The 12,894-nt window shown below is 35.1% G+C and overlaps 1 protein-coding gene across 2 annotated transcripts in view; it reads right to left on the bottom strand.

Moving 5' to 3' along the window:
- The window catches only part of Mcm9 (minichromosome maintenance 9 homologous recombination repair factor), a 77,757-nt gene that overhangs the window by 58,329 nt on the left and 6,534 nt on the right, over window positions 1-12,894 (bottom strand). For both annotated transcript variants that reach the window (XM_046466987.2, XM_046466988.2), the window contains exons 3-7: window positions 11,385-11,701; window positions 10,217-10,298; window positions 6,170-6,370; window positions 2,460-2,585; window positions 637-756 (exon numbers count right to left, since the gene is read on the bottom strand). In XM_046466987.2, the coding sequence (XP_046322943.1) occupies window positions 637-756; window positions 2,460-2,585; window positions 6,170-6,370; window positions 10,217-10,298; window positions 11,385-11,701 (846 nt within the window). The remainder of the gene's footprint in view (window positions 1-636; window positions 757-2,459; window positions 2,586-6,169; window positions 6,371-10,216; window positions 10,299-11,384; window positions 11,702-12,894) is intronic.

Here is a 12,894-nt window from a genome sequence, read left to right on the forward strand (position 1 = left end):
GGCCCATTTTTAGAACAGGAGAAATATTCCAATCAAAACTGTAAAAATACAAAATAGCATCAAAATACATTTTTTAAAATATTTTTTTCTGAATTCCGAAGTTGCTTTATAAATATTTACATCCTATCTGTAAAGGCTTTTAAATGTACTTGATGAAGAATCATTACAATATATGAATGAAGCACCATGTTGTATATACGAAAGTATGCTTTCCAAATAGTAAAACAGATATCTATCTTTACCAAAGAAATTTCAGTAAGAAATACTATTACCCATGAGACCTATGAACATGAAAATGCCTTAAGTTCTACACCATCTATCTAATGTTTTGTTTACTGGAACTTCATAAAATGGCAGATGATATGTACATTTTCCTGAATAAGTCTGTATGAAAGTAATCATTAGAAAATGAGAAAAATCATAGCAAAACTAAGATGCAAAGATAAGTAAAGGTGAAGTTTTCTAAATATTTTCTTAGAGCTACAAAAGTTGCACATTTCTTTCAATTTTTGGCAGTTACTCTTAGAAAAATTAGCTTGACATTTATCCTAGTATAGGTACCTTTTCAGAAGACATAAAGTCATTGGCAAGCTTCTCAGGAATGTTTAAATTATTTGAAATTGTCACGTACAGTACCTGCACTGGTAGATCCAATTCCTGTGGTCAACACAGATCTTGGTGTAATCTTGGCTGCATATTTGAGGAATTGAGATTTCCCTGTGCCAGGATCCCCAACCAATAAAAGATGAGGTTCACCTAGAAAAAAATAAATAAAATTTAAAATTGCTATAAAAGGATCCATGAATAAGTATAATCAAAAAGAAAATGATCCACTTGGAATGCTAACATAGTTTATTTTATATAGTGTTATTGATGTATACTTTTATGTAAAGTTCAAGAAAGGATTTAACTAGACAATCTTTAGAACAGTTAACTCTCATAGTAATAGTAATCTTAACTTGATTACTGAATGTGACATTTAAAATCTAAATTCTATTAATAGATTGCTATTTCCAGATGTTTAGGCCCTTGCTTAATTTTTTAAAAATTTGGCTTATAAAATTTCTGATTTTATTCTACCAATTTTAAATACAAACTACTGTTATTAAATCTTTCCATTCAAGTCATACAAGTATTTTATTCTATTTTTATTTAAATATTTTTAATTGTTGGAGATTTTTAAAAGTGCTTTATACTTGTCAAATCATGTAAGATCTAACAAATAAGCAAAAGCATTTCTTATTTTATGAAAATTTTAGTAGCTTAATAAAATATCTATCTTTAAAAAATAGGTGGTTGCAGTGGCATACACCTGTAATTCTAGCAACTCAGGAGGCTAAGGCTGCAAGTTTGAGGCCAGCCTCAGCAACTTAGCCAGACTCTATATCTTAAAATAAATGAGTGGGAATGAAGCTTGGTAGATCTCTCAAAATAATTAAATATTCTTATATTTCAAATGCAACATAAATGAACAAGTGACCATTCTTTGGTACTTGTTATCTCACTGACCAAATGTCTTTAGTTTACTCTAGTGTTTTCTAAATATATTAATAGACAACCCCTATTTAAGCTCAGCAATTATCAGAGTACCATGTAGATAACAGATGATGAAAACACATAATGTATACAAACCCTATACTTAGTATTCTATGCTGAACTATTTTTTAGAGTCTCTACTAACAGCCTGATTTACAATAATGTTCTTTTAGTTATCTAGTTTACTCTTTGGTTATTATGGCCCATATGAGGGACATTCAAGTCAGTTAAGTGTGTTAGCTGCAAAAGAGCTCTCTGCCATCCAAACATAATTATACACTTAGAGTAATCTTTGCTTGAATGTGTGACCTACAGCAGCATCTCATGGCAGATGGCACATTTGCTATCTACCAACAGAAGGGGAATCAGCAGGCAGATGACTGAGAGCAGCAGTCTGAGAGAAATATACCGACAGTCCCAGATGGAGAGACTGACTTGGCAATATTAAAAATGCACTATTTCTAATCTTCTTGAAGAAAGACTCAGGATCCAATAAAAATTACTAGTAATAAAATCATAAACATTTTATTTAGCGGCACCTGTATAGGGTAGATCAATACTATTTACCTATTGAAAAACTTAATTTTTTTAAATGTTTCTGGAATTTGGGAGAGTAGCTTCTGATAAAGGTGCTGAACTAAGTATGAAATACACAACAGTCAGCTTTGAAAGAGTATATTTAGAAAATCTCAAAACAGTGCTTTTACTAGGAAAGAAAAAGCCTAGCTTCTGTATTTATATGTGTTAATTTTTTAAAATATTTATTCTTAAGTTTTAGGTGGACACAATATCTTTATCTTACATTTATGTGGTGCTGAGGATCGAACCCAGTGCCCCGTGCATGCTAAGCGAGCTCTCTACCACTGAGCCACAACCCCAGCCCCTGTGTTAATATTTTTTAATTTTCAAAACAGTATACTAACCTCTGACCCTTGTTCCTGTAGCATCAGTCCTTTGAATCCCACCAGCCAGCACCATGGCCACAGCAAGCTTTACTAGATACATCCCAAACACTTGAGGGCACAAGCTGGCCAGTATTTCATTCCTTCCTGGGAAATGTAGAAAGATCAGAAGTTACCAGCAATTTTCAAGAAATGCTAACTGGAATCTCCCTTCCTATCTTAACCGACTATAAACATATTCTTTCTACTAATTTAAAATGATCATGAGGGCTGAGTCTAAATGATTAAAGAGAGCAACTGTTTTGGTTCTTCTTTTCTTATTAATGCCATGAGAGGATAGTCTGATTTTTATTCCTAAGACCTGCCTGCTTAAATCTCTCATACTTCTGAAGAGGCACAAAGAAAGGGATCTCCTTTTCTTCCTCATCTACTACCTATCAGGCCAGCATTTCCTTTAAAATTATACTAGCTATACTTTCTGTGAGATAATTTCAGTAAACTTAATCCACTCCTAAATTAAAAGGAAAGTATTGAATGTTAAAAATGAGTCAGAACTTAACAGCCAGAAATCTTTAAAGGGGTAGTTGGAGCTTATGAAGCTTCTCGAAAAGTGGTAGAGAAGTAAAATCAATCCACCCTGCAAGTCAATTTGACATTTACTCTGAGCATTTTGGTAAATTCTTTTAATCTGGAATAGGTTACTGGAGTATCAGAGTATTAGTATTAAGATCATCGCAAACTATAGCCCCAGCAAATCAAGCAGGAAATTTTGAATTCTTATAATTATGTGCTTTAAATAAAAGACTATCATTGTTTTAAGTTCTGTTTTTATACATATCAAAACACCAATCTGAGAATCTCCATATCCCATTCATCAATTAGTCTTTTATCTCATCACTGACCTAATCAATCTATAATACTCCAGCAGGCCTTCCCTGAACCTACCATGATTTTTAAAAAAATTTTTTTAGTTGTAGATGGACACAATATCTTTATTTTACTTATTTACTTTATTTTATGTGTTGCTGTTGATCGAACCCAGTGCCTCACGCTTGTAAGGCAAGCGCTCAACCACTGAGCTACAACCCCAGCCCCCTTTCCATGATTTATGGCCCTACACACAAGGACTTTTTGTATTGACACAATTTTTGTTTGTTTGTTTGTTTACTTGTGTTTGTTTGTTTGGAGGCTGAGCATTGAACCCAGAGCCTTGTGCATACTAAGCACATGCTCTGCCCTCAGCCCAGTAATGAATCAAATTGACTCTGTCAGGTAAGCTATGGTGATTGTGACCTGGGATTGCAGAAAAGTAAAGAAACAAAAATCTTTTAGTAAAAAGGGAACCAGAAAGGAAATGGTAAATCCAGGAAGTTCATTCATTACCAGAAGTCCCTCCCTTTCCAGAGTTAACAAAGATTAGAGAAAAAAAGGTCAGGGATCTAAGCAGATAAGGTCTGAAATGAAGTAGGTAAACTGACCAGAGTCTATGGCTTACACATAGAAGGAAGATACCCAACTAGCAGGTTTAAGAATAAGTACACTGACTTGGGAGTCACCCAAGTCAACACTGTTCAAGGGCCAGCTTTGTTGAGTTGAATAAAGGTATATTTAGTAACTAACGTGCTGATGGGAAGCATATCCCAGTGGTAAAATCACAGGCCCTGGTATCATGTCTGGACTCAAATCTGAGTGCTGTTATTTACCTCGGATTTAACTCTGGGTGTTTCTCAACCTCTCTGCTCTATTTCTTTCTATGGAAAATGAAGATAATATTGGTATCTCAGAATTCTTAAGGATCAAAGGAGTTAACAAATATACAGCATATAGAAAGTTCCTAGCACACAGTAGAGACTTCTTAACCATTAATTCTTTCCTGAATTATTTGTGCTTGTTTCTGATCTCAAGATCTCCTTAATACAAAAGATACACAATGAAGGTAGAACTGGGGTACCAGCAATAAGCAAAAGGGGAAGACCATTATCCTAAATGTGTTGTCTAAGTTGAAGAACATGATTCCTTGGATTATAGCAATAGGTGCTTCCATGGCTTTACCATGGAAAATACAATAGGGTGAATACCATTCCAACACCTCCTCCCTCCTGAAATTTCTGGTTCTAGACCTTGTTAGTGGTATGGCCATGGCCAAGTTATCTCCTCTTATGGCATGGCCCTCAGTTACATCAATGAAGAAAACCTTTGATCTAAGATAACTAAGTCACCCTAGAGAGGGTTCAGATGGCCCAACAGACCTCAGCACCAGGGTTAAGGGGTCCTTGAGGTCATTATAGGTCAGAATAAAACTTCTTGAGTCTCATCCAAGTCAATATCCACAGTATTGAGAAACAAGTCAACCTCCAAGAGGAGCAGAAGAGCAACCTCCAGCCTTAAGACGCAGAAGGAAGATGTCCTCTTGGACATCATCTTCACCTCTCTTCCACCAATACACATATAGACTTTGAAATGGTCAAATATAGTGCACTGGTACCTGATATATAGGAAACTAAGATAGAAACAAGATAGGTTTTTAAATCATCAGCACAAAGCACTTGTGAAGGTCTGGTTAGAGCACAGCATGATGACCAACCTTCATTGTTATAACGCAGAGTTGAGCTGTGACACTGAAATGAATAAGGAATGACCATGTGCCAAGGAAGAGTACAAATTATTATTATAAGGACCTCATCCTAAGGAAACAATTTTGATCAAAAAGTTCACTTAAAAATATATGTGATTCTTAAAGCACTTTGTAATAAAGCCACAGTAGGGAGAACTCTGGGCTCTTTTCTATGTAGATCAAATTAAAGAAAGATCAGAAACTATTACATATGTGTTACACACTTAAGTTTAAAAAAATCCTGCAAAATATAAATTCCCATGTTTAGGTAAATGGAAGCTATTTTATGAACTCTCATCTGTCTAGTTCTGCATGGGACGTAAGAATATATATTTGACTTGTGGTGAAGTTTATTAGAAATAGTCTATTACAGGCTTCAGTTTAGTTTTCTCAGAAGGTGCCTCCAAGGAAGAATGAAAAAAGGGGAACATTTAATTGGTGTTTTTTTCATTTGGTATTTCCAATAAAAATATATATACCCAAAGGCTGTGATATTTTATTCTATGTAATTACACCTTAGTCTGACAGAATTTTTGCTGTGGTGACAAAGTTTATTCTTTGTATCTTCTCATCATCTCCTATTCCTCCCTATTTAAAAATCTTCAGCTAAAACAAGGAGAAGTTGTCTTTATTGTCAAAAATACATTAGAAAGGGGCTGGAGTTGTGGCTCAGTAGTAGAGTGCTTGCTTAGCATGTGAGGCACTGGGTTCAATCCTCAACACCACATAAAAATGAATAAAAGTATCGTGTCCATCCATCTACGACCAAAAATATATTTTAAGAATACATTAGAAAATAATGGCTTGAAGATAGGATGAGTTTTGACTTTTTAAAGAATTGCATTCTTAATTGGTAAAGAAGGTAGGAAACTCTAAAACTGCCCTGACAGTATAACAGTTATTTAAAATAACTGAAAGAAGTAATCTCTAGGAAGATCTATAAGTAGAAAAGACTATGCCAGAAAAGGGAGACTACATCTAGAGGTACTAAAGCTACCCTTTGAACTACACCATTGACTTACGCAGTACATAAGGCTGTCCCCAAATCATAGACATCGTATTTAACTACTGAATTTAATACCATTAGTTCATAAGCTTCATTCCCTTGATCACAAACCTGCGAAGGGATCATTCTTATAGTCTTCCCAAAAGTCTTCAAATTCCTTTCGGATTTCCTCATCCATAATAATCCTTGATGACTGCTCATTATTTACTTGGACGTAGTTGGCTTTCAGCACTATCTCCACCTCACAGCGTATATCTTGCTGAAAGGGCTTCCACCGTTGCATTACAACCCCATAAATAGTGAGGTCATCACCTGGAAAAAGCACCAAGTAAATCCAGCAATACCTGCATCATGCATGTTGCACACAAATTCATGTAACAAGGGACATGAAATTATAAATAATTTGCTCATCTAGAAAATAATTTGGGAGTAAAAGGACACCCCATGGGCTGGGGATGTGGCTCAAGCGGTAGAGCGCTCGCCTGGCATGCGCAGGGCGCTGGGTTCGATCCTCAGCACCACATAAAAATAAAAAATAAAGATGTTGTGTCCACCAAAAACTAAAAAATAAATATTAAAAAAATCCCTCTCTCTAAAAAAAAACAAAGGACACCCCAGATTCCTAATTTTTTTGGGGGGGGATCGAATTCAGGGTCACTCAATCACCAATCCACATCCCCAGCCCTATTTTGTATTTTATTTAGAGACAGGTCTCACTGAGTTGTTTAGCACCTTGCCATTGCTGAAGCTGGCTTTGATCTTGCAATCTTCCTGTCTCAGTCTCCCCCAATTTTTTTTTAAAGGTACTTGTATATGCAGAACTAAAACCTGAAATCAGTATTTTTATTTTTTATAGTATGTGATAAACAAAATTATCATTCTTCACAGGAAAAATAATTTAATGGATGATTTATTCATTGTTAGGTTGGGCAACACGTTCATCCTCTCAAGAGTTTCTAACAATTTAGTTCCAATTTAGAGGAGATGCTGCAGCCAGGGTATCAATTTGGTGTCAGAAAGAGACAATCTCGTGATGCCTAGCACCTAGTGTAGTTTCATACAAGTTTATTTTTACTTAACATATTTGTTAATATTTTACTCACTACCTCCTTTTAAAAAATTAATCAAAGGAATTATGAAATCAATGAGTACCTTTTCTATTTCAAAGCAGGAAAGCACAAAGTGACAACCCAGCTGCTGCTTTCCTGGTGGTCCCTTCCTACTTGAAAAAAAACACCTATTTTTGGTAGATAGAATATTAGATTGATGTATTTTCCTAAAAGGCCTGGATAGTTCATATGCACATTCACCAAATGATAACATCTGTGCTTATTCCATACAATGCAATTTATCAGTTAACAATGAAATATGAATGCTTGGCATTCAGTATTTTGGTACTGCAGAAACAAATGCCAAAACCAAAAGAACAAAAACCCATAAACTTAATCCCCACAAATTTCAATCACATTGAATACAGGATGTTGGACATCTCAAGACTACATCTTGGTATTTATATTTTGCACAACAAACACTGTCTCAGAACTAAGAGGCAAGTCTTCATGCCCAAGCCTTTGTGCTATGTGTATGCTATCTGCTGATGCAAAATGCCTTTCACTCTCTAAATTTCAATATGTAATGTATAATCTGAAGAGCTTTTGATTTCCTGAAGAAAAGTAGTCCACAAATGCTGAAAGCCTGGAACCAACAGTGCTAATTTACAGAATAGAAAGTACATTTCTAGTTACAGGCAACTTCAGAGTGATAAACACTAAACAGGCACTTTACATTGTTTCCAAGATTTTTCCTAAGCCACTGCTTGGATGGTCTTCAAAGCCAACTGAGAATAATAAATAATTTACTACACTGTGTGTCCCAATCTTTAATTTATTTATTTAGTTATTCATTTTTAATTAATTTATTTGGTACTGGGGATTGAACCTAGAGATTCTCTACCATTGAGTGACATCCCCAGACCTTTTTTAAAAATGTTTTTATTTTGAGACAGGGTCTTGTGAAGTTGCTTATGGTCTTGCTAAATTGTTGAGGCTGGAATTGAATGTGTGATCCTTCTGCCTTAGCCTCCCTAGTTACTAGCCACATCCCAGCCTCCCCAAACCTTTTAGATAAAAAGAACTGAGGGAGTATGTCTCAAAATTAAAAAATAAAAGGGTTTGGGGATGTAGATCAGAGGTAAGCAAACAAATACATACATACATACATACAAACATACATACATAAAACCATAATCAAAGCAATCTTTATGAACATTTACTTGAAAGAATTCTATATTACCGTCATTCTAATGGGGATTTCTACTGAGGAACTTAACTTTAGATACAGCACCCACTAGCAACAATCTTTCAGTAAGTAGTATTATATGGAAAATGTGGAGTACTGAAGAGTGTTCAAGAATGAGTGTCATCAAATTTGGATTAAATACCAGCTCTATTGCTCATTTGCTATGTGTGACCTTGGACAAATTACCTATTTTCCTGAGCCCGTTCTTGACCTACAAATTGAGAATAATTAGATTTACATCACAAGACTACAATGAGAATTAGGTCAGATTATGTATATAAATTAATGTAATATCAAAAATATAGTAAGTGCTCAATAAGTATTAGCTATTTTCATAAAAAACTTGCCTTACATTTATAGAGCAACTAATACCTCTGTAAACTCTTCAACATTTAAATATTTTCATTCATTCAAATACCTCTTGAATACAAGATTTGTGTCATTAGAACAAATGTGAGATACATGTGGTAGTCCAAGGCAATGACCATTAATTTTAAACTTTTGTATTTTTTATAGTATGTATAAAAACTATTATTTTTCAGGAAGCTAAAATTCTTTTAAACAATTCAATCTCTTTTTGTGCCTCTGTCTTCTGCAGCATCTGTACTATTGCAGCCATTTCTAGTCAGACCCATTTTCTCATCTGCTACACTGACAGTTGTCAGCACATAACCTCCAACTTTACTTCTCTGCATATTTCAAATTGGAGTTTGTAACCTAAGCTGTAAATTCCCAAAGGGCAAGGAGTATTTATATATTTTTATATATATATATATATTTCAACACCAAATTTTATCAAATTATTGCTAATTATTGATATAAAAAATTCTTATGCACTCTTTACGACCTATCACCATAGTCAGTACCTTATCACATCCACACCTAGTTGCTTCATTAGCACCTAAATTGCTCTACCTACTTCCAATTCTCTCCTATTGATTCCAGAGGTCTGGGGCTACAGATAGATGAAAAAAATTGCTATTGACAGACTGCTTCCATCCATCCTTTATTATTAATGACATTCAAAAGAAAAATAGCTTATGATTTATTTTCAATGCAAAAATAATTCAATTTAATTGTAAACATTCTCTACTAAAGAATATTCTTTTCAAAATTAATGTGATTCCTTTCATAATGTCACCAATACATAGCAGAGAAGAACAATCACCTCCTTTTTTTGGGCATTAGATAGACTTTCAGCAACATTTGACAGTCATATTCTTTGATTCATTTTATATAAGTGTCCACTAAATCCACTAGATTCTTTGTGCGTGTGTGTGGCAGGGGTAAGAGGGAAAGAAAGATAGATATGTAAATAGATATGAAAGCCCCACACATGTTAAACAAGTGCTCTACCACTGACCTATATCCCCAGCCTGTTTGTAAGTTGCTATAGTTAAGTTATGACACAAAGAAAGGGCCCTGGAACAGAAATAAATGGATCTGGATTCATACTCCTTTACTGCCACTTAACATTCTAAGTGACCTTGGGCAAGTAGTTCTTTGTCTATAAAACAAGTAGTGGGGCTAGATCTCTAAGCTCCAGTCCAGTTTTTCCTTTGTATCACCTCCCACCTCCATGCCAGTCTGTACTCTCAAGGCGAACAATTAAGTTTCTACATTCCTTTGCAGTGATCTTGGGGAAAATAAAAAGTGACTTTTCCTAATCAATACTTAGGACTGCCTATAGAAGCTAAGAAACTTATTCTTGCTGGGTATGGTGGTATATGCCTCTAGTCCCAGTTACTCAGGAAACTGAGGTGCTGAGGTGGGAGAATCACTTAAGTCTATGAGTTCAAGACCAGCCTGGTCAACATAATGAGACTCCATCTCAAAAAAAAAAAAAAAAAAAGTTCATACCAGATTTGCAACTGTCTACTAAGTCATCTTCCAGGATAACCTTCATAGATCGTGGAATACTTCCAACAGATAGCCTTTGAACCTAGCAAGAAAAAGAAAACAGAAAACAGATACTAAGCCTGCTTAAATACATACTAAGTATCTAGAAGTCAACAGTATTTGAAATTACTGTTTCCATTTCTCTGGTATTTTCATACAATTTAATTATGATGGGGACTTAAGGAATTTTTCTTGAAAACTGTACCATCAGACACGAATTGGATGTCAACATACTTTATATACAAACAGAGATATGAAAAATTGTGGCATATATGTGTAACAAGAATTGTACTGCATTCTGCTATCATGTATTTTAAAAAATAAAATCTATTAAATGAAAAAAATAAGAATAGAAATCATGCACTAAGTGATGCAAAAGATGGTGTACACCTGTAATCCCAGCAACTCAAGGCAAGAGGATTGCAGGTTGAAGGCCAGCCTCAGCAACTTAGCAAGGCCCTAAGCAACTTAGTGAGACCTTGTCTTAAAATACGAAATGAAAAGGGCTGTGATGTAGCTCAGGGGTGGAGCTCCCTGGGTTCAAGTCCCAGTACCAAAACAACAATAACAAAAAAGAGAGGTACAAAAAAAAAGAAGTCTGAGTCCTTAACAGAAGAGACTATATACTAGCTTTGGATTGTCTATCTCCTGCTTATTTTAGATGAGACAACAAACCTCTGTGATTAGTGAAGGAAAATCATGCTCACTTTTGTTAAAGACAAAGGATACCTCCTTTGGCACAGCAATTAAAACTGAACTGAAATCCTGAATCCTGTTGTACCCATGTTTCACAACCAGTTAAAATCACTGAATTTCCCCTTGTCCCTAAGTGAAGCATGGCTATTTAGAATTCTTAAATATTCATCTTAATAATAAACATACTTAACCTAATTATTAAGTCATTCCATATCTTTTTAGCAATGTTCTATCTGGAAAGATGATTATTTCATGGCCTCTAAATCTAAAAACTATATTCTGATATATGTGCAACAGTTTTAAGATTGATCTTCCATAAAATGATGACACACGTCTGTGTACTCCTTTTGTATTACCTAATCCTAGCAATTTGACCACAATGGAAAACCACTTCTTCAAATGTGTTGTTTTTCTCATTTATTGGATCACTTACCTGTTCCTGAATTTTGATTTCCTGGTAATCTCTACACCGGGATGGAGATGCAGACAAACCTGAAAGGCAGGTGAATTTGGAGGAATCACAGCTCTCCAAGCTGGGACACGAGGATGGCCGGCAGAAGGTGTAGTACTGCTCAAAGTCAGCCTTGACCACAAATACATGTTTGCATTTGTTACACATGTAATCTCGTTCAAACTCCAGCACCTTCACCAGACTTGTTCGAATCACTGTCCCGGTGACAGATAAAAAGTGTCCCACATCCTTAGTTTTAGGGATGTGTTCTCTCACCAGCTCAGGACAGACAGGCAACCCTAGTAGAAAAACAACATCAATTTACACCTTCAGATTTGACTCCATGGAATATACTCTTCCTTTTTCCTGGGAGAGAAATTACAATTTGAGGAAAGAAAATATTTGTATTTTACTTAAGAAAAAAAATCATCAACTCAATTAAGAACATAGAAAGGACTTCAAGTAACAATTTTCAAAGGAGTCTCAAAAGCATATATCAAGATGCTGTAATAACCAGGGTTAAAAATAGAATTGATCCTCATAAATTGGCTATCCCAGTAGGATCTAAATATGGGGTATAATTGTAATCATATTTCACAAAGAAAATATTGCTACTTGCCACACATAAAATAAACTGTGGATTCCTTCAGTAAGTCACAAAGCAGAGAGAGAGAGAGATGACAGCATGACGACCAAAGAGTTTCATAGAGCTACCTGATTGGTTTTTTTTTTTTTTTCAGTAAAGTTCAGTATTTATAAATACATAAATCTGATGGTGTTTTTAGGTCTTGACTTACCTAGAAGTTTATCCACAGCATCACTTTATTCTTTAAAACCTGTGTTGTTCAACATAAAAAAGAAAACAAACAAACAGGGAACTAAAAAGATGCAAAATGCCAAAGAAAAGTCTAGTGCAGAAATGCCCTTTATATTTTGCTGCAATGCATCACTGAAGTGGAAAGATGCTGGTTGTCATGGTCAAGGCTACTTCCCAACAGGTTTATTAGGGTAGCATTTGTTATACTAGTTCATGCGCTGTGATCTGTTGTTTTCTCCTGAGAATTAAGTGGCTCAAAACCTGATCACTGTGCACACTGAAGATTAATCAATCAGGTTTGCCAAACTCATAAGAAATAACCATAGTAGGTATAATAATACTTTAAGATTATATAGTGAGCATTTTGATGCATGCACTATAAAAGCCTAACAATAACAGAAATAATCAGAAGGTAGTCCAGGCTGGCCTACCCACACTTACATAAATGGCATAACTTAGCAAAATCATCAACTGATGCAAAATGGCACAAGCAATGTCTTTTATATCTGAAGGAAACTTCTACCCAGGAAGAATAAAAAGAAGGTATTCTTTGGTTCCATGGACAACTTCTCCTTACAGATGATGATCCAGGTCCACATATGCTAGATCATGACAAGTCTACATGAAACCCACCCCACCTTTTTTTTCAATCAGCACAAGAAAATGTGTTGGAAA

This window comes from Marmota monax, unplaced genomic scaffold (genome assembly GCF_021218885.2).
Source record: "Marmota monax isolate L192 unplaced genomic scaffold, Marmota_monax_Labrador192_F-V1.1 WCK01_AAM20220418_F8-fsc00140, whole genome shotgun sequence".
In the NCBI taxonomy this organism is placed as follows: Eukaryota; Metazoa; Chordata; class Mammalia; order Rodentia; family Sciuridae; genus Marmota; species Marmota monax.